The sequence below is a fragment of the Macrotis lagotis genome, chromosome 1, assembly GCF_037893015.1.
Source record: "Macrotis lagotis isolate mMagLag1 chromosome 1, bilby.v1.9.chrom.fasta, whole genome shotgun sequence".
Lineage (NCBI taxonomy): Eukaryota > Metazoa > Chordata > Mammalia > Peramelemorphia > Peramelidae > Macrotis > Macrotis lagotis.
In genome coordinates, this window is record NC_133658.1 from 435,921,880 (window position 1) to 435,949,334 (window position 27,455).

At 34.9% G+C, this 27,455-nt stretch overlaps 1 protein-coding gene across 1 annotated transcript in view; it reads right to left on the minus strand.

Annotated features, from left to right (window-relative positions):
• RAD50 (RAD50 double strand break repair protein) overlaps window positions 1-27,455 on the minus strand; it is an 80,860-nt gene that overhangs the window by 36,039 nt on the left and 17,366 nt on the right. The window contains exons 7-16 of the mRNA XM_074213270.1: window positions 26,463-26,591; window positions 26,034-26,199; window positions 22,976-23,169; window positions 22,482-22,688; window positions 19,821-20,003; window positions 19,275-19,432; window positions 15,444-15,619; window positions 14,778-15,015; window positions 4,282-4,471; window positions 2,398-2,524 (exon numbers count right to left, since the gene is read on the minus strand). Coding sequence (XP_074069371.1) covers window positions 2,398-2,524; window positions 4,282-4,471; window positions 14,778-15,015; window positions 15,444-15,619; window positions 19,275-19,432; window positions 19,821-20,003; window positions 22,482-22,688; window positions 22,976-23,169; window positions 26,034-26,199; window positions 26,463-26,591 — 1,768 coding nt within the window. The remainder of the gene's footprint in view (window positions 1-2,397; window positions 2,525-4,281; window positions 4,472-14,777; window positions 15,016-15,443; window positions 15,620-19,274; window positions 19,433-19,820; window positions 20,004-22,481; window positions 22,689-22,975; window positions 23,170-26,033; window positions 26,200-26,462; window positions 26,592-27,455) is intronic.

Below are 27,455 nucleotides of genomic sequence, written 5' to 3' on the forward strand. Positions count from 1 at the left end.
CTTCTGAAAAAGATCCTAAAATGAAAACACCAAGAAATGATATGGCCAAACTCCAGAAGTATCAGATAAAAGAGAAAATCCTGCAAGCAGCCAGAAAGAAACAATTTAAATCAAGGAGCCACAGTAAGGATTATGCAGGACCTGGCTGCATCAACACTAAGGGATCAAAGGGCCTGGAACTAGATATTTGAAAGAGCAAGGGAGTTTGGAACACAGCCAAGAATCCACTATCCCACAAAGTTGAGCCTTCTCTTCCAGGGGGAAAAAGATGGACATTTAATGAAATAGAAGAATCCCAAAAATTCCTGATGAAAAGACCAGAGTTAAATAGAAAATTTGGACATAAAACAGGAGGTTCAAGAGACACATGAAAAAGTAAAAAAAGGGGGGGGGCAGTAAAAGAAAAAAAACTGCTATCCAATAAGTTGAAACTAGCTATATCCCAGCATGGGGAAAAAGATTCTCATAAATCTTGAGAATTGTAATTCTAACAGAGAGAATATACCCAGCCAGAAGTGAGACATTCATGACCTATCCACGGGACTGCTAACCAATGGGATGTAACTGGCTGCAATCCCACTTGGGAGAAAGACTCTAATAACTCTCAAGAATTTTAACTCTATTAGATAGAATGTACTTAGCTAGAAGTGACAGATACTCAGAATTTTCTATGACTCAGACAGAATGATCTAAAAAATGCTACCTCCTTAAAAAGAGGGACAGGAAGGGGAGGAGGGAGGGGATTGAATGAGTAAATCTCATTACACTAAGAGGTACAAAATACCTATGGTAATAGAGGGGAAGAAGGGAGGAGATGAGAAACACCTGAATCTTCTTCTCATCAGACTTGGCTTAAAATCAACTTACACATACTTAGTTAATTTAAAAAACATCTAACCTTTCAAGTATTAAAAGGGGAAAAGGGGAGGGGGATGGAGAAAGGGAGGGGGGAGGGGAACAAGGGGAACTAACAAAAGGAAGGGAAGGGAAAAGGGAAAAAGAGAAAGGGGAATGAAATGGGAGGGGGTGATATAGGAGGGTAAACACACTGAAGGGGGTGATATTCAGAAACAAAATACTAGGGAATATGGAAGGGGGGAAGGGGGGAAAAATACAAACAGAGGGAAGATAGCATGGAGGGCAATAAAGAATTAGTCATCATAACTTTGAATGTGAATGGGATGAACTCTCCCTTAAAATGTAAGTGAATAGCAGAGTGGATTAAAAACCAGAATCCTAGAATTTGCTGCTTACAAGAAACTCATTTGAAGCACAGAGATACATATAGGGTAAAGGTAAAATATATTTTACTTCAGCTGAAGTGAAAAAAGCAGGGGTAGCTGCTCATTCCATCAGTGCAACAACCAGGGACAATTTTGGGCTCTCTGCAATGGAGAATACCATCTGTATCCAGATAAAGAGCTGTGGAGTTTGAACAAATTTCAAGGACTATTCCCTTTAATTTAGAAAAAAAAAAACCAGATATCTTATTGTCTGATCTTGTTATCTCTTATACTTTTTGTTTCTTCCTTAAGGTTGTGATTTCTCTCTCATCACACTCAATATGGATCAATGTACAACATGAAAACAAAATAAAGACTGACAGATTGCTTTCCGTGGGGGGGGGGGGGAGAGTAAGATTGGGAGAAAAATTGTAAAACTCAAAACTCAAATAAAATCTTTAAAAATAAAAAAAATTTAAAAAAAGGAAGTCAGTGGAATTTACTGAGAAGAGTCATGATTTAGAAATTAACTCTGGCAGTCACATAAAAAATGGAGTGAAATAGTGCAAGTGAAAAGTAATGAGAATATGAATTAGGGTGATGATTATATGAGGGAAACTGATATGGAGGTAGATGCAACAAGACTTGATAAGTCATTAAATCTGTGGGATGAAGGTAAGTGAGAAGTCAAAAATGACCCTCTATTCTCTAGTCTCTGAGAATAGATGAACTTTTTCCTTACAAGTAATCCTTCCACTTACACCCTTAAGCCCCTCTCCTCCCCTCAGGCACTATACTCTAACAGTCAACCTCTTCCTACATATTAGCTCATTCCTATTGCCTACAAAGACATCCATATCTACTTTTAAAAATTCATATTTAACCAGATCCTATCCTCAAGTTATCATCTCTTATTTCTACTCTTTCCCAGGTAATTCCTAGAAAAAGCAGTCTTGTTGCTTTTAGTTTCTCTCCTTCACTCACTTCTCAAACCACATCAATCACCTGAAATTACTCTCAAAATTTAGTCATGATTTCTTAATTTTCCACTCAAATGACTTAGAAATTTGCCTTTCTATAGCATTTGACAAAGTCGACAAGGATGAATAAGTAAAAGAGGCATTTTATAAACTAAAAGTTGCCATTTTGGGAAGACTGAATTTTTTTGTCTTACCTGTGTCCAATCTATGCTGCTTTTCTTGCTTTTCCTGGTTTACTTGTTGAACAGTTCGATCCAAATCTACTCCTTGTAGTTTAGCAACTTGTTGTGCAATTTTTCGTTCAACATCTCGAAGTTCCATCTTAGATATAATAAAATTATTTCATTAAAAATATTTTGTACAATACAGGGAATGCATTTTGTTATTTAGAATCTTTAAATTGAATAGGTATAATAGAAGCCTATAGCAGGGCGGCAAAGACTATATAAGCAGAGAAAGGTTCGTATATAAGAGATTTTGTGAAGGTAGAAATGACAAGACTTGGCAGTAGATTGGATATAGGTTTTGATGGAGAATAAGGAACCTAGATAACACTTAGGTTAGGATAACTCCCAGGTGAATGGGAGGATGATTGTACTTCAATAACAAAGGAGTTAGGAATGGTCAGAGGAAAAAGATAATGTGTTTGGATATGTAAATTTGAGATGTCAATAGGATATCTCATTTAAGATGTTCAAAGAGCAATTGGTGTTGTGAGATCCCTGCTCAGGACAGAAACTAGGCCTAGATATAGAGATCACAAAGCAAGATAGTATAGACAGGTCACAAGATAGATTCTTAGGGGATATCCATGAGGCCATGACCTGGAGGAAGACCTAGGAAGATCTTCTCAGAAGGTTTCTTCTGAGAAGGAATACACAGGAAGAAAATCAGGAATAAGGAATGTCATAAAAATCTAAAGAGAACAGAGTATCCAGATGATGGAAAAAAGTATTAAAACTGTTGAGATGACAAAAAGTAAGAGATCACTAGGATGTATGACAAGAGCAATTTCAGTTGAATGATAAAGGTCAGAAAGAATACAGAAGTTTTAGAAAAAGAGTAAGAGAAGAAAAACTGGAGGTACCAATTGTATATGAGTTTCTCAAGAAGTTTATCAACAAACAAGTAGAGAGATATAGGGAGGTTTTAAATCCTGCCAGACCTTGCACTCTGATGGTAACCTCAAAGACCCATGATTTACAAGCTTAATTAATTTTTAGGAAATTGAGTTAATAAAATAATAAATGCTAGGAAATGTAAAAATTAGTAAATTAAAATCAGTTAGAAATGAAAATGACATACAAAAGAAAATATAAAAAATGAAAACTTGATTTAATATTTTTAACCAATTTCATCTTTATACAGTGCAAAACCAAAGACTTCTTCAATGAAGTTCTGCTTTTGATGTACTGCTCACCTATCCTCTTTTATTTTCAGTTAATTCATCAAATGTCTAAGTATCATAACCTCCTTATTTTTTAGCATTCTTTTAAATTTGAAAATTTAATTCCTTCAGTCATAATATTTCAGCTTTCCTGAAAAAGAATGTAGGATTACCTACATGTCTAATACCATGTGGAAATTATAAAGTTATGATTATGAGGATAATAGCAAGTATACTGCACTGTAACTCTCATTTTATTGAACTTTATATAAACTCTCATCCTATAATGGAACTTTATATAAACTCTCATGTTATATATGGAAGGCCCTGCTACAGGAAGAAATCCCTAACAAGACATTTTATACAATTATATGCAAGATTTTTACAAAAAGTCAAAAATAAGCTGTATTTCAGTATTTCCATTTAAAATCACATCATGTTGACCACTTCCTTCTCATATAAAATTTATCCATAATTAGTTGCTGGAAAAGGTCAATGAATTGGATAAGGGAACTGAAGAACAAGACAAAGAACTGGTAAGAGCAAATCTAAAAGTTAGCTTGAGGGACCACTGTATCTACAAGTTAATAGGTATAGGACACCTGATGAAAATAATGGAAACCAGGAAATTATAAAAAAAAAAATTCTATAGAGGTTTTATCATGCCCTCCAAAAGCAACTTTTTACATACCTGTAACCTTTCCATGATAGTAACATCTGTTAAACATGCTTTAGCACTTTCCTCTTCAGGTATTATTGTACCTAAGAGAGTCTCTTGTTCTTCTATTTCACCTTTTAGATGTTGTATATCTCTGTTCACATTCTGTAATTTATTCCTCAATTCTGGTATTTCTCTTTCCTTCAAGTCAATTATGTTTTGTCTTCATAAAAAAAACCCAACAATAAAAACTGTAAGTAAAGCCTCAAGTTCAACAATTATATTCTATATACACTTACTGAGTTTTGTATTATATGCAAGGCATTGTGTTAAATTTCTGTTTTTAATTTTAAAAATATATTTTAAGCTATTATTGATTCCTAATACTATGGGCACTTCCCAACATACTTACCTCTTTCACTGAACCCTTCCTTTTTAAAGAAAAACTGTAAAGCAAAACTATCAAACATAACAACCACATCAAAGTATATATGCAACATTCTTTACCTAGAATCTCCCACCTTCTATAAAGGAGGGATGGTATTTCATCATCTTCCGGACCAGGAGAACATTAAAGTAAATTAGAATTTGGCTCTTTCAGCACTATAGTCATGGTGAATATTGTTCTCCTTTTCTGTTAACCTAATTAGATCTATTTTTCAAGTAAAAGGTTCCTAATAAAAATCATGAATATTAGATATATTGCTATATTTCAACCAAATCAAAACCATTTTGAAATGAACAAAATGGGATTGTGCGCTCTCTCTCTCTCTTATGCATACTTTGCAATAATCCATTTTTTCTATTTTTTCCCTAAGTCTCTTTTTTTAAATTAAAGATTTTATTTATTTTGAGTTTTACAATTTTCCCCATAATCTTACTTCTCTTTCCCCACCCCCCACAGAAGGTAATTTGTCAGTCTTTACATTGTTTCCATGGTATACACTGATCCAAATTGAGTGTGATGAGAGAGAAATCATATCCTTAAGGAAGAAACATAAAGTATAAGAGATAGCAAGATCAGAAAATAAGATAGCAGTTTGTTTTTTTTCCCTAAATTTAAGGTAATAGTCCTTGGTCTTTGTTCAAACTCCACAGTTCTTTCTCTGGATACAAATGGTATTCTCCATTGCAGAGAGCCCCAAATTGTCCCTGATTGTTGCATTGATAGAATGAGCCAGTCCATCAAGGTTGATCATTGCCCCCATGTTGCTGTTAGGGTGTACAATGTTTTTCTGGTTTTTCTCATCTCACTCAGCATCAGTTCATGCAAATCCCTCCAGGCTTCCCTGAATTCCCATCCCTCCTGGTTTCTAATAGAACAACAGTGTTCCATGACACACATATACCACAGTTTGCTAAGCCATTCCCCAAATGAAGGACATTTACATGATTTCCAATTCTTACAATAATCCATTGGGGGGGGGGGCTTAAACCATTATAACAAGCTATCTCTGCTCCAGAGATGCTCTTTCATATCTATAATCTTCCATGTTAGAATTTTCTGTTGGAAGCCAGGTAACTCCTTGTGCATGATGATCGAGACAGGAAACAAGTCAGATGATCTGAGCAACCTTGCTCCTCTCTAGTAAACCCCTGGTCTTCCACTGCATCACTAACCTAGTCCTTGCACCCTATTTGCATACATCAACTAATTTTGCTTCTTCACAACTTTTGTCCATTGTTTCTAATTCTATCTATTGTAACCAAACCGGACAAATTAAAGCCTTTTTCTACAAGACAACTCTTCAGATAATTGAAACTGTGTCCTACTAATATTTCTTCAATTTAAACATTCTTACTTTCTTCAACCAATACCATAATCTCAAGGTCCCTTACAATCCTCATAACTGTGCTCTGGACATTCTCTGTTTATAAATGACCTTCAATGGGCACTGACACAAACAAAATTCTAAATATGACTTAATCAGAACAGATTACTGGACTAGTCCTTGAAACAGCCCCATTAAATGCAGTCTAAAGTTCAATTAGCTCTCTCTTGACTTGCCACATTAGACTCTTGATTCATATTAATTTTACATATCTAATTGATGTTCAATACTTTCTCAACTAACTTTCAATTATCTTTCCCCTCTGATTGGAAAGGTTACAGGGCAAAGCTTTAAAACTTCTCCCAAAGTCTACCTCTTAAAAGGGTTGAACAAATTCCCTGGTAACTACATTTTCCATCAGCAGCTGTTTGGCTTCAAATTCATGGAACACCATGCCTCTGTGTCTTAGTACCCCATGGTGGATGCTTCCTCCTGGATGCTTCCTCCTACTTCCCAGTTTTTCAATTTCCTTTTGTATGCTGTCTTCTCTAAAGATTATAAGCCCCTTGAAGGCAAGAACCTTAGGGCAGTGAGGTAGCTCAGTGGATTGAGCACTGGCCTTGGAGTTAGGAGGACAGGAGTCCAAATCCAACCTCAGACACTTGCCACTTACGACTGAGTGAACTTGGGCAAGTCACTTAACCTTGACTGTCTCACATCCAGGGCTATCTCCATCATCCTGATTCATAGCTGGCCACTGAATCCAGCTGGCTCTGAAGGAGAAAGTGAGGCTAGTGACTCAGCACAGCCCTCAAATCCAATCCAATTCATGTGCTTGTCATGGCATCACCTCCCTGATATCATGGCCTTCTTTGAGAATGAAGAATACTAGAGAGTGTAGGAATGGACTGTTCCTTAGAATAATTAGCAGTAACTATCTGAAACCATCAACAAGCATTATATTCAATGGGGAGAGGCTAGAGGCTTCCCAATAAGATCAAGGGTGAAACAAGGGTTCCCATTATCACCATTACTATTCAATATCATATGAGAAATGTTAGCATCAGAAATTAGAGAAGAGAAAGAAATTGAAGGACTTACAATTGGAAAGGGAGAGACAAAACTCTCACTCTTTGCAGGTGACATGATGGTCTACCTAGAGAATCCCAAGAAATCATCCAAAAAACTACTGGAAACAATTAGCAATTTTAGCAAAGTTGCAGGTTATAAAATAAACCCTCATGAATCCTCAACTTTTCTATATATATTTAGCAAGATACAGCAGGAAGGGCTAGAAAGAGAAATCCCATTCAAAGTAACCTCAGACAATATAAAATATCTGGGAGTCTATTTGCCAAGGCAGACTCAGAAACTTTTTGAAAACAATTATACAACAGTTCTCACACAAATTAAATCAGATTTAAATAACTAGGCAAATATCAACAGCTCATGGATAGGTACAGCTAATATAATAAATGACAATTCTACCAAAACTAAACTACCTGTTTAGTGCCCTACCAATCAAAATTCCAAAAAGTTACTTTAATAAGTTAGAAAAAAATTGCAAGTAAATTCGGATGGAGAAATAAAAAGTCAAGAAGTTCCAGGAATTTAATGAAAAAAAGTACAAAAGAAGGGGGCTTAGCCCTACCTGATCTAAAATTATATTATAAAGCATCAGTCATCAAAACTAAGAAACAGAGTGATAGACCAGTGGAATAGACTACGTGCAAAAGCAGGAGATGATTATAGTAATCTGCTGTTTGATAAACCCAAAGAGTCCAGCCATTGGGATAAAAACTCTCTCTTTGATAAATACTGCTGAGAAAATTGGAAGTTAGTGTGGAAGAAACTTAGATTAGACCAACACCTAACACCCTTTACCAAGATAAGATTCAAACGGTTACAGGATTTAGACATAAAAAGCAATACTATAAGCAAATCAGAAGATCAAGGACTAGTTTACCTGTCAGATCTATGGAAAGGGGAGCAGTTTATGACTAAGGAAGAGATGGAGAACATTGCCAAAAACAAATTAGATGATTTTAATTACATTAAATTAAAAAGCGTTTGCACAGATAAACTCACTGTAACCAAGATCAAAAGAAATGTAGTAAACTGGGAAACAATCTTTACAACTAATGATTCTGACAAAGGACTCATTTCTAAAATATACAGAGGGGGTGGCTAGGTGGCGCACAGGCCCTGGAGTCAGGAGTACCTGGGTTCAAATCCGGGCTCAGACACTTAATAATTACCTAGCTGTGTAGCCTTGGGCAAGCCACTTAACCCCATTTGCCTTGCAAAAAAAAAAAACCAAAACCCTAAAATATACAGAGAATTGAGTCATATTTTTTTTAAAAAAAAAAGCCATTCCCCAAATGACAAATGGTCAAAGGATATGCAAAGTCAATTTACAGATGAGGAAGTCAAAGCAATCTACAGCCATATGAAAAATTGCTCTAAATCATTAATTATTAGAGAAATGTAAATCAAAGTTTCTCTGAGGTACCACCTCACACCTCTCAGACTGGCCAATATGACCAGAAAGGATAATGATCATTGTTGGAAGGGTTGTGGGAAATCTGGGACACTATTACGCTGTTGGTGGAGCTGTGAACTTATCCAACCTTTCTGGAGAGCAATTTGGAACTATGCCCAAAGGGCAACAAAAATGTGCATACCCTTTGATCCAGCAATACCACTACTGGGTCTATACCCTGAAAAGATGAGGGAAAAGGGTAAAAACATCACTTGTACAAAACTATTCGTAGCAGCCCTATTTGTGGTAGCAAAGAATTGGAAATCAAGTAAATGTCCTTCAATTGGGGGATGGCTTAGCAAACTGTGGTATATGGATGTCATGGAACACTATTGTTCTATTAGAAACCAGGAGAAAAAAAACCTGAAAGAAACTAGGAGAAATGGGAATTCAGGGAAGCCTGGAGGGATTTGCAAGAACTGATGCTGAGATGAGCAGAACCAGAAAAACATTGTACACCCTAACAGCAACATGGGGGTGATGTTCAACCTTGATGGACTTGCTCATTCCATCAATGCAACAACCAGGGACAATTTTGGGCTGTCTGCAGTGGAGAATACCATCTGTATCCAAATAAAGAGCTGTGGAGTTTGAACAAATTTCAAGGACTATTCCCTTTAATTTAGAAAAAAAACAGATACCTTATTGCCTGATCTTGTTATCTCTTATACTTTTTGTTTCTTCCTTAAGGATGTGATTTATCACACTCAATTTGGATCAATGTACAACATAGAAACAAAATAAAAACTGACAGATTCCTTTCCGTGGGGGGGGGGGTGAGGGGAGGGAAGTAAGATCGAGAGAAAAATTGTAAAACTCAAAACTCAAATAAAATCTTAAAAAAAAAAAGAGTAGGGCGGCTAGGTGGCACAGTGGATAAAGCACCAGCCCTGGAGTCAGGAGTACCTGGGTTCAAATCTGATCTTAAACACTTATTACCTAGCCATGTGGCCTTGGGCAAGCCATTTAACCCCATTTGCCTTGCAAAAAAAAAAAAACCTAAAAAAAAGAGACAAAAAAAATGAAGGACAAAAATCATGATCCCAAGCATTATCACAGTGCCTCCCCCATAGTAGGTGCTTAAAGTTTATTTCATTTGATAATAGTCCCATAAAACTCAAATTATTTTTAAATCAGTGACTATCTAGCCATTTCTCCCCAAACTCAAACTCATGGAGTTGAAATCTTTACATTTAAAAAGAAGTATGATATAGCAAATAGAATGCAGGACTTGTTAAGACCTGGGCTGAAATCTACCTCCACCATTTCTGAGAAGTGTTACCCTGGACAAGCCAAGTAACCTCTCCTAGTCTTAGATTCCATATCTGTGATATGGGAGGCATTATATCTGTCTAAATCTGATGCTCTCTTTAATTCTATATTTCTGATTAAAAATTGGTCTCTTAGCCTCTTAACTAATAACTATAAATATGAATGTTGTCTCAGTGTATAAAAAATGTCTGTCTGCTATGTAAGGTCTGTCTCCTGCTTCTAAAATGTTGACTGGGTTTATGTCAATACTACCTTGAAAGCTCAGTGATAGCACCAATAAATTCCTTCACCTGGATCAACAAACCTCAAGATAAAGAGACATCATCTTGGATAAGGAGAGAGCAATTCTATTGTTTTTTGAAAACATTTTCTCTCCAGCCTAATTTGAAGCAAATATTATAAGATATGAGAGGATCATGTTGTAAAATTATGTCATCTACATGAAATCTCATTGGCTACCTGAATTAGTTTTATGATTCTTTTTCTCTTCTGTATAAAAATGCCCCCAGAATTTTGTATCAGAGTTGGTATTTATAAGGATGTCATCCACCCATGGGTTATTAGTAAGATCCTAGAGAATAAAATTTCATTTTTAAAACTAACTTTGTTACTGCATTTTTTTAGCCTAAGAAAATTATGGTTAACATATTTGTTCCACTTATCCCTCATAATTGTGACACTGAAATGAGAAAATATATGTAAAATGCCTTATAAATAACTTTTTTTTTAAATAGTGATTTAAAATTTGCTTCTTTGAGAATGAAGGACAAACATCATGATCCCCAGCACTTAACACAGTCATTCATCTGAAATTCACAACAACTCTAAGGGGTAGATAACACAGGTATTACAATTATAGAGCTGGAAAAGAACCTGTGTAGCCATCTAGTTCAACTCACATTTGAAAAGGAACCTCTAGTATAATATATTCTACCAGTCATAACAAAATGGCCATCCGATCTTTGCCAGGAAACTAGCCCACTTCCTATAAGGTAGTGTATTTCACTTAATAATTTTTGAAACTTTTCCCCAGGTTTCTGATCTGCCCTCCAGGGTTAATTAAACAGAATTAAGTTAATCCTCCATTTACATAATAGCCCTTTAAAAACCTAATGTTGCTTTTCTCTCTCTTCTCCAAATTAACCATCCTCTATTTCTTTGATCAGTCCTCAAATGGTATAGACTTTCATCATTGTAATTGTCCTCCTTTGGACTAAATTGTGGCATCAAGAACTGAACTATAGGGGGGGGGGGCTAGATGGCGCAGTGGATAGAGCACAGGCCCTGGAGTCAGGAGTACCTGAGTTCAAATCTGGCCTCAAACACTTAATAATTGCCTAGCTCTGTGTTCTTGGGCAAGTCGCTTAACCCCATTGCCTAAAATTAAAAAAAAAAACAAAACTGAACTATATAATACTCCAGATGTAGGCTGACTCAAGGCTAAAAACACAGGGATCATCACTGTTATTACTGAAACACTGCTTTCTTGCAAGATCACACCCACATATATTTTTCTTGATAGCCACCCAAATATGATTGCTGATTTAGCTGATGTCCACTAAAACTCCCAAATCTTTTAGTGCTTAGTATAGTGCCTAGCACAAAGCATGCTCTTTTTCTTTTGTCATGATAAACTTGAAAAACACCAACAAACAGGAATACTGCCATATATTAAAAAAAAACAACAAGATGATGATGGAACTGAAAGTGAATCTCCTTTACCTATAACTTCCAAATAAATTAGTTCCAAACCAATGCTACTTGTCTGTTTCCTCATAAACTTCCTTCTTTTTTTCTTCTGTGCACTGATTTTAAGTGGGGCACTGATTGGGGGGGGGGGATAGTTTGAAAAAAAAACTTTTAAAAAAATTGGCAAAAATCTACTTCCTTACTTTTCCATACCCTCTAGAATTGTGGCTGGTCATTATACAAATCACTTTAAATTTTTCTCTGACTTCTCAATTTACTCTGTATTAGTTCATAGTAACTTTCCAGGTTACAAAAACTGTCTTTTAATCTTTCTTTTAGCATAATCTTAATCCATTTTATTTATTCTCCAACTGATGACAGTTCTCTTGTCACCACATAAAGTTATAAATACATTTGTATATCCTTATTAAAGGAGGATTTTCTTAATCAACTTTTCCTCTAATTCCCTATTTCCTTCTATATGTGTATAAGTAAATGTATGTATGTTTATTCTTCTCTCCTTTGACCAGTTCAGGTGAGAGTGAAGCTCAAGTGTTAGCTACTCCTCCAACTCCTTCCTCCCTTTTGTACAGAGGAGCAACTTATGCACCCAGTTCTGTGAGATAATTTCCTCTTTCCATTCTTCTTTTAAGATCAAGATACAACAGAACCACTCTCAGGCTCTCTCAGTCTAATTAGACTCCTAAGGATTCACACTATCTCCCCCATTATTTGAATCTAAATACTTTATTCCTGTTTAGTTCCATGATCATTATTCATTCATGTTTAACTTTTTTATTAAACATGTCTCCTGAGTTTGAACCTCAAAAATTTCTATGCACCTCTGATCTTTGCAACAGGAAAGCTTGGAAGTCCTCTATTTCATTAAAAATCTATTTTTTTCCCTCTGAAGACTTGCAGTTTTGCTACAAAAAATTATTCTTGGTTGCAAGGTGGTATATTTTAAGTTCTCTGCTCCTTTACAGAGGTAAGTAATTATAAGACTCTGACTGTGGCTCCTTGATACTTGAATTCTTTCTTCCTAGTTGCTTTGACTTGGCCATGATGGGAGTTTACATTTTGGGGCTTCTTATGGGAGGTTATCAGTGACTTATGTTTCCAGTTTGATTCTAGAGATTTGGTTCTCTGGTTCTAAGAGATTTGGGAAGTTTTCTTTTATGATTTCTTGAAATAAGATGACTAGGCTCTTTTTATTGGTCATAGTTTTTATGTACTCCAGTGATTCTTATATTATCTTTCCTTGATAGATTTTTCAGGTCATTTGATTTTGCTTTAAATTTTCTTCCTTTTTTTCCAGTCTTTTTACTTTGCCTTATCATTTCTTATTGTCACATGAAGTCATTAGTTTTTATTTGCTCCAATCTAATTTTCAAGGAGCTTATTTCTTGGCCAAGGTTGCTTATTCTTGTGCCAAACTCCTAATCTTCTTTCTCATTCTTTCTTCCATAGCTCTCATTTCTTTCCTACTTTTTCCTCTCCTCCATTTATCTGGTTTTTAAAATAATCTTTTAGCTTTTAAAAAAAAAAACAAACTTCTAGCTTTATCACTCCCAGAAATTCTAGATGTATTTGTGACTAAGCTATGTTCTTTGAGGTTTTTGCTGGAAAATGTTCTGATGTCACTTTCTCCTTATCTGTCATGTTAAGTTTTTTATAGTGGGATTCTTTATTGGTTTGCTTATTCTTACAACCTACTTTCTGATTTTGGATTTTATGTTAGGGCTAGGCTTTGTGTACTTCTGGATAGAATGTCTGTGCTAGTCTTGCTAATACAAGCTTCCTATGGTATAGAATTATAAATTGGGATACAAGCTGTGTTATTCTAGTATCTCAGGGATAGCCCAAGCAAGGAACCTGGAAGCTTTCCATAAACTTTTCCTGATCTTAGCCAAGGCAAGTATGATCACTCTGCAAGTTACTAACCTGGATTCGAGTCTGAGGAACTCTATTTGAAACTCCAAAAGACTGCTGCTAGACTCAGTCACTAGCAGCAAGTTGGGAAGCTATGCTAGTTCAGAGTGACAGAATTGCAGGGTCCCCTTTGCTCTGGGATTTCTACTCTGGTTATTCTACTGAAGGCTTCAAGTTGGCTAAAAGTTAACTTTGACTTCCTGTTTTGTTTCCGATTTCAGAGCCACATGACTGCTCTTTGTTTCTTCATTCAATATACAGCCTAGAGCCTGGGACCACTCCTTACTTGGGAATACCACTCCTGTATTCAAGTCTCCTTCTTGGTCTACCCTGGATCTATGACCCAGACCTGAGTAGTGACAAACCTGACAGTTTCACCTTCCCACTCCCTACACAAGCCAGAAGTGCCCCAGCATGGTCTGAGATACTTCTTATTCTTGAACTCAGTCTCCTTATTCCTCTTTCAGTTCTGGGGTGTTGGAAAGATCTCAGCTGAGTACTTAAAGCATGCTCCTTTGATAAACCTTGTCCCTAGTATCTATACATCTGTCACCCCAAGATCACCTGGGTTAAAAAAAAAATGACTCCTCTGACTTTCTGATAGACTTCCCAATAATGATTTGGTCTAGTGTATTTTCTAGATCTATTTGGAATTTTTTGTTTTATTTTGTTTTGTGGTAGTTTTTTTGAAGGGAGTGAGGGTGCTGGGGAGGAAGACAGGAAGGGAACTTTGCTGTATTTCTTCTTGCTCCATTGCCATAGTAAGCTTTTTTTTTTGGCAAGGCAAACAGGGGTTAAGTGGCTTGCCCAAGGCCACACAGCTAGGTAATTATTAAGTGTCCGAGACCAGATTTGAACCCAGGTACTCCTGACTCCAGGGCCGGTGCTTTATCCACTACGCCACCTAGCCGCCCCCTATATAGTAAGCTCTTAATAAAAAGTTTGCTAACCTGAATTTTGTTTTGCAAAAATATATACCCTATGAGTAACTTTGAAGGATTCAGTAAAAATGATTATCTGTTTCATGACTGTTTAAAAAACTTTCCACTTAGAAGGATTTACTTTTGAAAAACTAATTTCTTTTAACAATAAAAATAACAACATGAGGCAATGAATAACAGCCCGATAAATTCACCAGTATGCCTAATACTTCATTCTGGATGGAAAAAAAATTAATTTAATTTCTCATCTCAGCTGTATTTTAGAAAGGATTAGCTAACAAAAATTGATTGGCATGGGTGCATTTTATACATACAGTGCTACTATAAGACAAATATCCATGGTTATTTTTTTAAACCTTGTTGGATTTGGGGCTTTTTTACCTTATTGGTTTAAGTCCCATCATTTCATCACGCCTTTTTTCTCTTCTCTTCAGCTCAGCTTCTGTTGACTTGAGTTTGTCAGGAGCAAGGCGTAGCTTGGATTGCAAATCACTTATCACATCTTGTAGTTCAGCCTCAGTCTGAAAAACTCTTTGACATACAGGGCAGCATGATTGGTTTTCATCTGTTAGCTGAGTAATAAATTGGGAGTAAACTGCTGTTGCTCCAGCAAGCATTGCTGTTTTAAAGAAAGGAAAATAAAATTTTCTAAATTTGGTATTTTATAAACCATATTTCACATATCTGAAATATGTTGTCCTCTTTTACACAATGAGTATGAATGTTAATTATTCCTTGAATGTATATACTATTAAAAAACCTCAGCTGCCTCAATTGTTTTGGGAATGATAATTCTTGAACTTACCTCACATAGTTACTGTGAGGATCAAATGAGATATTAGCACACTGCCTGGCACATAGTAGGTACTATATAAGTGCTTATTCCTTTCCCTTCTCCCGCAAAGAATCAAAAAGTCACTTATTTAAATTTTCTTTTATCAAAGATTCCTAAATATCATTTGTGCAAATTACTTTTTTGATTTAAAAAATACGATAAAGGGCATTCCAGGCATATTTCAATAGTTTAAAAAAAATCATAAAATTTACCTCGCTGCTTAGAAGATTTTTCAATTTCATCCATTAGTTTGTCCAAATCACTTTCAAAATCTTGACTCCCACAAATATCAAATAGTTTGTCTTCATATTTGGACAATTGTTCTTCCTTCTGCTTGAGTTCATTGTTGATGTGATTTTTATTTTGTTCTGCTGAAGCTAGTTCTTTACTGAAATAGAAATGGATCTGCTTTTAAAACTTAGCTTTGTTCTTAAAATATATAAGAGAAACAGAATTAGAATAATTTAAGATATATGGTTAAAAGTTGAATCAAAATAATTTTTTCCACAAAATTTATATACATATATATTTATACACACATATTTTATTTATGCATATCTCAGAGAAAATATGACAAGAACTAAGAATATAAAAATAACTATAGGAACACTCTTTGATGGGGTAGAAGCTGAACAAGATAAGTAAAATGGTATCAAGAAACATAAATAAAACTGAACTCTGTGACTAAAGATGGTATATAGGCAACTAACTTCAACAAAACTTGATAAGCACCTGGTTAGGTTAGCAAGGGACAAATTTAGTACATATGATAGAGAAAACAGATTGAGTGAATCCATTATTTATTGTCCACTAAGGTGGGCTTTTGTGTTAGGAGTTTGATGAAGATTATTTCTAAGCATAATATTTTTAAGCAATTGAGATGCTAAATTATTCAATTATAGACTAGTGAAAATAAAGTTGTAATCACATCCAAGTTTAACCCCCTGATCTACTCTGTTCCAGGGACTATACTAGGTGCCAGAGATACAAAGACAAAAATGAAACAGTCCTTCGTCCTAGGGATAATGCAGTCATATATAAGAATATAGAAGTAAACAAACTATCTATAGCACTTACTAGATGTTACTAGTGCTATAGATAACACTTACCAAGGGATTTATAACAATTCTTTTTGTAGTAGTAAAGAGATAAAAATAAAGGGGATAGCCATCTCCTGGAGAATGTCTAAATAAATTATGGTATATGAGTGTGAAGGAGAATTAATATAGCATAAGAAATAATTAAACAGATGGTTTCAGAGAAACTTGGGAAGAGCTGTATTAACTAATGCTGAATGAAGTGAACAGAAGAGAACAATTTACACAGTATCGTTTAAAACACCAACTTTCAGACTTGAGAACTCTGATCAATGCAAAGACTAACAGTAAATTCAGAGGAACAATGATGAAGCCACCTCTCTTAACAGAGAAATGATAAACTCAAGATGTGAATTAAAACATATTTTTTCAGACATAGCCAATGAAGCAATTTGTTTTGTTTGACTGCATATTTTTTAATGAGGCTAAAAGAATCTTTTTTTCTCTTCTCTCTTTTTGTTCCAAAAGAGAGGATAAGTCATTGGGATGGCTTTTTAAAAATAACAGAGTACAGAATGAAGGGCAGAAGTAAGAACTCAGATGCAGGACAACTTCAAAAGCTACAGATTAAATTTCTTATATACTTAAATAGAAAAACAATATGTATATAATATAAAATTTCATGTACAATTCTCTTTTGCTGTTCTAATATATACAGAAATGCCCATTTTATTTGTTTTGGTTTTTTGGAGGGGTCAAGTTAAGAATAAAAATAAGTTTAAAAAAATAAATTCAAAATAAAAACCAAGTGTTTCAAGAGGGAGGATAACAATACCTTTGGGGTAAGGATGAAGAAAGGTTTCATGTAGAAGACAGTGGTTTAGCTGAGCTTTAAAGAAGTAAGGGATTCAGGAGGGAGTTCATTCTTAACCAATGCAACAGCACAAAAATGAGCAATAAAGTACTATGTGTAAAGAACAGCAAGGACAGTTTGATTGGCTCACAGTATGTGTGAATGATAATGATATGAGTCTGGAAAGGCAAATGGGGCAAGATTGTGAAAGGTCTTAAAAACCAAATAAGGGGTAAAAGTAATAAGGAACCACTGGGGATGATATGCTCAGACATGTACTAAAGGAAAAACACTGACAGTTATATGAAGGATGAATTGAAATAGGTGAGATTTCAATCAGGGAGATCAATCAGCTTTTGCCTCCAACAATTCAGAAGAAACAAAGTACTGAGGTAGAAACTATAAAAAGAAATTGTCAGGAACAAGTAATGTCAAGGAGGCTATAAATATCAAGACTTGACAACTGATTGGATATGTAAGATGAGAAAATCTGAGTGAGATAGTGAATTGGGGAGTGGGGATGACAATGATTCTCTCAATTAAGATGGGGAAGTTCTGAATAGGGCTGGGTTTGGGGTAAAGATAATGAATTCTATTTTGGATATGTTGGGTCTGAGATGTCTATGGGACATCTAGTTTGAAATGCTCACTGGACAACTTATGATGTGGCAATAGATATCAGGAGAGAGACTGGGACTGAACATACTGATCTGTAAGTTATATACACAGAGATGATAAGCAAAGTCATGAAAGTTAATGAGATCAGAAAGGGAAAGAGAGAAAGCAGTATAAAGGACAAGCCTTGTGATATGGACTCTTAGGGGCCATATTGTAGATGATTCAGAAGTTTGATAAGTCAGATAGGAAGAGAAACAGGAGAAGGGAATGCTATGTTAAATCAGAATATCTAGGAGAAAAGCATGGTCAGCACTGTCAGATGTTACAAAGATCAAGAAAGATGAGGACTGAGAAAAGACTATCAAATCAGACAATTAGAAATCATTGTTAATCTTGAAAAAAACAGCTTCAGTAACAAAATAAGATTGGAAACAAGATCATAATGACTGGAAACTAAACTGAGAAGTGAGAGAGAGCAAAAGAAGTGAAGGCAACAATAGTAAACAGTTTTCCTATGAGTGTGACTGAGAAATTTGGCTATGATACAGAATGAGAGTTTCAGGGATTGGTAGAGTCTACAACATTTATTTAAAAAGTATTTCATATTAGGATCATGAAAACTAATAATGAAAATAATAGGAATCTGATTTTCTTAGTCTCTTAAACACCTATACAAGATTTCATAGGGAAAAATAGAACATATCATTATTTTATAACTGCCTAATGAAACTCCATATTTTCATATATAGAGATAAACAAGTATACAGGGATAAGAACTAGATCTGTGATTTTATTGGTATAGAAAACTTCCAAGTGAGGATACTTCTACCAAAGCAGGTTAGCACACCTATTGCCATATATAGTCTTAAGAGATCCATCTCTGGGGGCAGCCATCTCTGGGTGGCACAGGGACACCTTCAGGAGTCAGGAGGACCTGAGTTCAAATTTGACCTCAGATACTTAATAATTGCCTAGCTGTGTGATTTTGGGCAAGTTACTTAACCCCATTGCCTTAAACAAATAAATAATTTTAAAAAAAAGAGATCTTTAGCACTGAGAGATCAAGGGACTTAGTTGCCCTGAGTCATACAGCCAATATATGTTAAGAGTCATAGGCTTAAGGACAGTCCTTTCTATCCATCTAACTATACTGCATGTATATATATGTGAATATATGCAACTTGCAAAATGATAAATATCCTACTGAATGTATCAATAGTGTGGAAATGCTGAACTAATAGGAAGATTTGGGTTCAAATATGGCCATAGACAGTAGGTAGCTGATCCTAGGAGTCATTCAATAATTCCTCAGCTTTAAAGGAGGGATAATAAATGTCTATCTCGGAGTTGTCATGGAGATGAAATGAGATAATGCACCTCAAAAAGTTGGAAAATCTTAAGATGCTATATGATGCCAATGATTAAAATTATGCCATTTTACTGCAATAACTGTTTTAGGAACCATTTTTTAAAACTGGCCCAATATTTTAAAAAAAAAACTCCTACAGTAAGTAACAAATGAATAACTTACTTACTTAAATTTGGCAAGTCTGTCCCTTGTCTGATTAATTTCTTTTGATTTACTATGAAGCCAGTCTTCAAGTTGTTTTTTGTTGGGAAAATAGCCTAACAATGACGTTAATTCATCATTGTGTCTAGATTTTATTTTCCTTATTTGTTCATCTTTGTCAGCCTATGGGAAAAAAAATTTATTTTTAATGGAAATGCATCTTACAGTTTTGATATGCCAATTATGATACCAAATGAAATATCATTTCACTATCATTGGACCAAAGATTTCACTGGTATAGGGAACTCCCAAGTGAGGCAACTCCAGTCACCAATAGAGGTCAACATCTTCTCTGAAGCAAAATTGCCTACTGTACCCCGAGGCAAGATTTTTGTTTTGCCTAGGGTCACAAATCACATAGGCAATATTTGTCAGAAATGGAATATGAACCCAGGTATTCTAGGCTTTGATGCCATTTCTCTATCTGCTACAATACATTGCCTCATCTGTTACTAATGCCAAATGAAAATTTCAATACAGCATTAACATCACTAGACTTAAGATACAATACTTTGTCTCTGGTCAGCATTTCCATTTGAGTTCTTGTCATGGTGTGGTGGTTTAATTGTTCCATTTCCTGGTCTAATTTACGAAGGTTTCTGTCCAGGTCTCCTTTCTCCCGTAATAGTGCTGGTACTTCTTCTTTTAGTGCTGCTATATTACTATTTTTCTCTGCCTTGCTAAGTTCAAGTTCCTAAGGAAAGAAAATAGCATTACTTCTGAGTAGTAGCAAATAACAAGAAGTTGGAGAGTCTATTAGAAAGTTATTGATTCCGCAAAAAGAGGCAAAACTATCTAGGTTTGGTCAAAAACACAGCCCATTCCAATGGAGACTTTATCAATTCATAGAATGGAGCAACTGATCTAAAAATATCTAAGAAATGTGCCATATATATTTGCCCCTAGATCACGCTCTCCTGTTCTGCAAAGCATATTGCATCAGCAATCATCTCAAGTTTTCATCCTTCCTTCTCTCTTCTCTTCTCTTCTCTTCTCTTCTCTTCTCTTCTCTTCTCTTCTCTTCTCTCTCTCTCTCTCTCTCTCCTGGGTTTTTCACCAATCCTTTCAAATATATCAAGATTATTTTAGGGGCAGCTAGGTGGCACAGTGGTTAGAGCACTGGCCCTGGGGTCAGGAGGACCTGAGTTCAAATATGACCTCAGACACTTAGTAATTGCCTAGCTGTGTAACCTTGGGCAAGTCACTCTTAACCCCATTGCCTTAGAGGGAAAAAAAAAAAAAGAATATTTTAAAAAATCTTCACTAGATGCCAATATTCCCTCAAACTATCATCATATGTCTCTCTTCCCTTTCTCAGCCAAACGCCTTAAAAAAGTTCTTCCTTCTCATTCCTCAACTTTCAGTAATTTAGCTTCTAAGACCTCATACTGAACTGAAACTACTCTCTCCAAAGAAACCAACAGTCTCTTAACTGCCATATCTGATCTTTTTCTCAGCCCTCATCTTTCCCATATTATTGAATACATATGATACTGTTGATCACTTTTCCTCCTGGACGCCATCTCTTCTCTAGATTTTCAGGACACCATCCTGTCCTGATTTTCTTCTTACCTGTGTGACATCTTTTCTATCACTTTTGTGAGCTTATTATCCTTAATAATCTCTTATAAGAGACCCTCTTTTCCTTCTCTTTACAATCTCTTTCTCAGTATAACCCCATCAGTTTCCATAGTTTAATTATCAACTTCACATACATAACTAAGAGATCTATATAGTTAATCCCAGTCTCTCCCCTGAGATTCAGTCCATATAACAAGCCTACTGGACATTCTAACCTGAAGGTCCTAGAAATATTTTAATATTTCAAAATCAATATAGCCAAAACAGAATTCTTTATCTTTTGCTCTAAATATTCTCCTCTTCCAAATATCATTAATTCTGCTGAAAACATCACTATTGTTCCAGTCTTTATACTCAATTCAATATTCACCTTCACCCCATATCCAATCAGTCTTCACAACTCCACAACAATTTTTATTTCTCTCCTTTTCTCTACTCACACAGCCAGCAACTTAATTCACAACCATATTATCTCTCACCTAGCTTAGTGCAAGTTTCAAAATGCTGCCAAAGTAATTCTCTTTAAGCACAGACATTACTACAAGATTCCCTACTCAAGATGTTCTCTACTCCCTTCAGAATCAACTATCAGTTCCTCTGTTTAGAAAATCCTTCACAAATTGGTCCTAAACTATCTTTCTAGGGGCAGCTAGGTGTGGCGCAGTGGATAGAGCATTAACCCTGGAGTCAGGAGTACCTGAGTTCAATTCCAGCCTCAGACACTTAATAATTACCTAGCTGTGTGACCTTGGGCAAGCCACTTAACCTGATTGACTTGCAAAAACCTAAAAAAAAACCCCAACTAAACTATCTTTCTACTTTCCCTAAATATTACTCCCATGCCTGTGTTCAGTGCCCCAGGCAGACAGACTTTCTTCCACTCCAATCTCCACACCTTTGCACTGGCTATCCTCCAAGCCTGAAATTCAGGCTCTTCTCAACAGCATAAAGTCTTCTCTTCTTTTCAAGATTCAACTGAAGTATCACCTGCTAAAAAAAATGTTTTCTGAACTCCTTCCCACCTGAACCTATCTTGTATTTAATTATTCTGTATTTATTTACACTTTATATTTATTATGTGTACACTTAAGTATGTATTTGTTGTTTCTGTTAGTACATAAGGCCAACTTAAAATTGTTTCTTTTTTTGTACTAGTATAAGGAGCATCTATTTCCTAAAAAAATAGTGAAACTGAAAGCCATTTTTAGAAAAACGTAAGAAATAATAAGAAATACGGGGAAAGAACTATGTTTGATCTCCCAACAGTCTGTGTCCATGTGCTTATATTTTGATTTCTTTTGGTACAAGTTGAGAAACACTGAGAACATTTAAGTTTATTACCACAGACTGAAATAACTGTTCTTTCAGGGAGACTGCAGCTACTCTAAAGGCCTGGATATGGTTGAGATGGGAGGAGGGGAAAGTCTCTAAGAAACTTTTCCAAAAAGCTATGCAAATTAATGCTTATTTACACTAACAATTTGTTAACAATACCATGCCTGTGTCAGCAAACATGATAAAATTTGAGCATAGAGTAGGCTTATTAAGTCATTAGGTCTATTCCTTAATTACTTTTAGGTAAATATCTTACAGTTTTTACTAGTTCCTGGTCCAATTCAAGAATTCTGTCCGAAGATCCCTCTAGTTCTTGCAGTTCATATTTCACATTTTTCAGTTCTGTCTGTTTCTTATTTTGAATTTCCAGTTTCAGTTCAATTATTCTTTCCAGGCCAGTTTTCTTATCCCTTATTTCATCTATCTGTTTCTGTTTCATATTTTCTTTTCCTGAAAATTCATTCTAAATACAAATATAAAAAAAAATATTAGCAATTTTGTCATTATGTACTTCAATATATAAGGGATATTCACTTATGACTTAAAATATAAAGGTTTCAATCTTTTTATAATCCCTTCACAAAAAAGTTCCTTTAATATAGTTCAATAAAAGTTTTAATATATCGCATAGCCAAGATACATATTATCTTCAAAGATCTCACATTAAATGCCAGTGAAAAATTAATACTCAAATTAGACAATGCAAACAGATGAAAAATACCACAGACTGACATATCATAAAATGTTTACCATCATTCGTCTATTAGTTTCTGTTTCTCTTTCTTCTATGTCCTTCACAAGTTTCTGAAAATTTTTAATCTGTCTTTCATTAAATGGTGCTCTCTCATAACCATCTAATTCTAAATGAGTTGCCAAGGACTGTATTAATGAATCTCTAGCTCGGATGTTCTGTTGATGGCGATCTGCTTGTAGTTGTAGACGACCTTTACATGAAAAGAAGTACAAGAATCAGTAAATATGCATAAAAAATTAAGAGCCAAGGCTTTAATTTTTTTATCTTATTCTTTCTAATTACATGTAAAAATGATTTTTAACATTCATTATTTTTAAAAAGCTGAGTTTCATATTCTCCCTCTCCCTTCCCACACCCTCCCTTGAGAAAGCTGGCAATTTCATATAGATTATACATTTGCTCATGCAAAACATTTCCATATCAGCTATGTTGTAAAAGAAACAGAAAGTTTTAAACATATAAACAGTTTTTTATGCTTCAATCTGCCTTCAAATTCCATCAGTTCTTTCTCTGAAGGTAGACAACATTTTTCATCATAAGTCCTTCGGAACTGAATCTCTGTCTTGGTCAGATATAAGTAAGTCTAATTTTTAACATTTGATTCTAAATTTGTTACTATGAAAATGTCATGTACAATGCTTTTCAAGAGCATATATTCCAATCAAACTTTTTTTAATAGGGATAGAAAATTGTACCAAAATTAATCTGGAGGAACAAAAGGTTAAGAGTATCAAGGGAACTAATGAAAGGAAAATTCAAAGGAAAGTGGCCTAGCCATACCAGATGGAAAACTATATTAGAAAGTGGCAGTCGGGGCAGCTAGGTGGTGCAGTAGATAAAGCACCAGCCCTGGAGTCAGGAGTACCTGAGTTAAAATCTGGCCTCAGACACTTAATAATTACCTAGCTGTGTGGCCTTGGGCAAGCCACTTAAACCCACTGACTTGCCCCCCCCCCAAAAAAAAAACAAAACTAAAATAAAAGTGGCAGTCTTCACTATCTGGTATTAGTTAAGAAATAGAGAAGTAGATCACTGGAATAGATAAGGTATAAACAAAAGTAATAAATGGCTATTATTTGATATCTACTATTAGATAATCTCTTATTTGATAAATCCAAAGACTATAATTTCTGGGATAAGAATTCACTATTTGACAAAAATAATGGGAAAATTAGGAAATTTGGAAAACAGTATGGCAAAAAGTGGGCATGGACCAACATCTCCCACCCTATACCAAGACTGAAATAGGTACAGGATTTAGAAATAAAAAAACGAAATCATAAGTCAATTAGGAGAACAAGGAATAGTTTATCTGTCTGATCTATGGAAAGGGGAACCGTTTATAACCAAAAGAAGAGATAGAGAACATTCGAAAATGTAAAATGGATAATTTCAATTACATTAAATTAAAAAGCTTTCGCATGAATAAAACTAATGCAACCAAGATTAGAAACAATTTTCATAGCTAGTGCTTCTGATAAAGGACTCGTTTTTAAAATATAGAAAGAACTAAGTCAAATTTATAAGAATGCAAGCCCTTCTCCTAATTGACAAATGAACAAGGGAATATGAATAGGCAGTTTTCAGATGAAGAAATTAAAGTCACCTATAGTCATAAAAAAATGGTCTAAATCATTATTAGAGAATGCAAATTGAAACAACTCTGAGGTACCACCTTACACCTGTCAGATTGGCTAAAATGACAAAAAAAGGAAAATGATAAATAGAAGGCAATGTGGGAAAATCAGAACACTAATGCACTATTGATGGAGTTATGAACTGATTCAACCATTCTGGAGAGCAATTTGGAAGCTCCAGACCTTCAGTGCCACAACCAATGCCTCTGCTCCCTAGTTGGCCAATCAAGCTCTCCCTGCTTTTAGGCTTTCAGGCTCTAGTCAGCCCTGATCAGGCTAGTCAAATTCTCAGGCTCTGACCCTGTCCCATGCTCCCAGCTGAGTCAGCCCTCTAAGCCCAGCTCACCCACCATCCTTAAGGACAAACCTTGATATAGATTTCTTCTCCTAGTTTCGCTTTCTGGGTTTTGTGGATGGGATTTCTGTTAAGAGGTTTGTTTCATATTATTTATGAGGGAAGATCAGGAGATTAGAGTCCCCTTTAGTAGCTTAATCTTAAGGAAAAGTATAGCACTTAAGATTATTGGCCCACATGTTTCTTAATTATTATCCACTAAGCAATTTTGTAAGTGTCTTCTAGCATGAAATTATATAAACATCATTTTCCCATGTATTTTTGACATAATTAAGAAGTTGAGTTTAAAGTACAGTTGTGTTGCTGTTTTTTAATATGCAGTCTCCTGCTCTCAAATTGTCATTATAGCATTATAGCATTTTATACTTCCTTAAAATATTTTTTTAATTCCCAAGATATTTATTAACAGTATTTCAATTGTGATTTCATCAAGAATATGTGATTTCCTGAGTTCAAATCTAAACTCAGACACTTATCTTTACTTAGCTGTGGGACCCTGGGCAAGTCATTTAACATCATTGCCTTGGAGAAAGCAAAAAAATAAAAATAAAAAGAATCTGTGATTTCATGAGTACATCAGGATGGGATATGAAACCCCTCTCATAACATAAACCACAACCCTATACCAACTGAAATGTCTATAAATCTTAGAAAAGAGATTCTTATCTTGGGGATCTGTAAATGTAGATTAAATTTTTTTCTGTAGCCAAATTTCAATGTAATTTCTTTCCTTTGTAATTTTAAGTATTTTATTTTATGCATTTAAAAGAATATTCTGAGGAGTCTATAGGTTGCACCAAATGGCCAAAGAGATTCATGAGACACAAAAAAAGATCAAGAACACCTGGCTTAGAGAGTTGCCCAGAGCTCAGAAAGGTTCAATTATCCACCTATGGCACATGACTACAAGATATCAGAAGTATGATTTGAACCCAAGTCTTCTTGCTGGTTCCAAGTCCAGTATTCTATCTTTTCCCCCAGAGTATCTCTCTAGCAATAACACCAAGTCATATTAAATACATTGGCTCTCCCAATGAATAAAGCTCAAATAGACTAATCTACCCTGTTCCACAAGCAGTTCTGATTTTTCATGATTCAGCAGTTTAGACTCTTTATTTGTTCTGTCCAGCTCTCGCTGACAGTCAATCAGTCTCCTTTCCTTTTCTCTCACTGTTCTCTGGTGATTATGGTACATATCATTTAGCTGTTCATCAGTCCCTTGAAATACCTAGGCAAAACCAGAATAAACAGTTTTAAAATAAAAATGTAAGAGGATATTAGCATTATTTTAACTAGCAGTAATTTGTGCATATAAGTCATTATTTTGGGAGGGAAAAACCTCAAAGCCCCAAAACTCACTATTACCTATACAAAAAATATTAATATCAAAACAATTATCTTTTTCTAAAAGAATAAGGCAATGTCATGGTTTAACAATAATCTCTTTTATACAATTTATATTCCAAGGTAGAATAAAATTTCAGTACAAACCTTCTCCATTTTCTGTTCTAGTTCATTGTTGTCCTTTTCCATTTGCTTCTTTCTACTATCTAGAGCTTTAATGTCATTGTCAAGTCTCACTATTTTAGAAAGATTCTGTTCAATTTCTTTTAGATGAGTCTGAAAATGAAATAAAACTCTTCATACATGAAACTTACCATAGCTTAATTGTTCATTTAAAACATTTTAAGTGCTCATAAAACTTAATTTAATTGAACACACTGCATTTAATAGCAGAGATTTCTAAAGTGGGAAATTTTTATTTTAGATGAAACAAGAAATAAGTTTTTTCACATACCCCATAAAAACAACAAGAATATCTCCAGCCCAGTATTAAGACTTAAGAGAAACCAAGAGAAATAGCCTTTAAAAAAAAATGAAATATATATGAGTATTAACAACACATAAGACATATAAGAGGTCTATGAAAAACAATTAAAAATAATTTTGACAGAAATCAAGGCAAAACAGTTGAGAGGATAGGAGCAGATATAAGGTACAGTGAAGTACTGGGTCTGAAGACAGGAAGAATCAAATTCAAATTCAGTTTTTCAGATATTAGCTTGTGTGACCTGAGCAAGTCACTTAACATCTGGTTTGCCTCAGTTTATTCATCTAGTTAATGATGATGAAGATGACAACATCATCTACCCCACAGGGTTGTTGTGAAGATCAAATATTTGTAAAGTGCTTAACATAGTGGTTGACACATAATAGGCATTATATAAATGCTAGCTATTATCATATTCCTGTACAACATTAGGCAAAGCAAATACATTTATCTAAATTGTTGATTTAAAGTAATACAAAATAAAATAACAACTAAGGTTATAGGGCAATGGTTTGATTTGCAAGGAGTAAGTTCCTTATGTGTATTTGTGAAATAAGTAAATAAATGAATTGAATTATGGATAAGAAGGATTGTCATAGTATACTTAACTCTAGAAGGAATGTTAAAAATTTAAAAAATCTCAAAGCATTCTG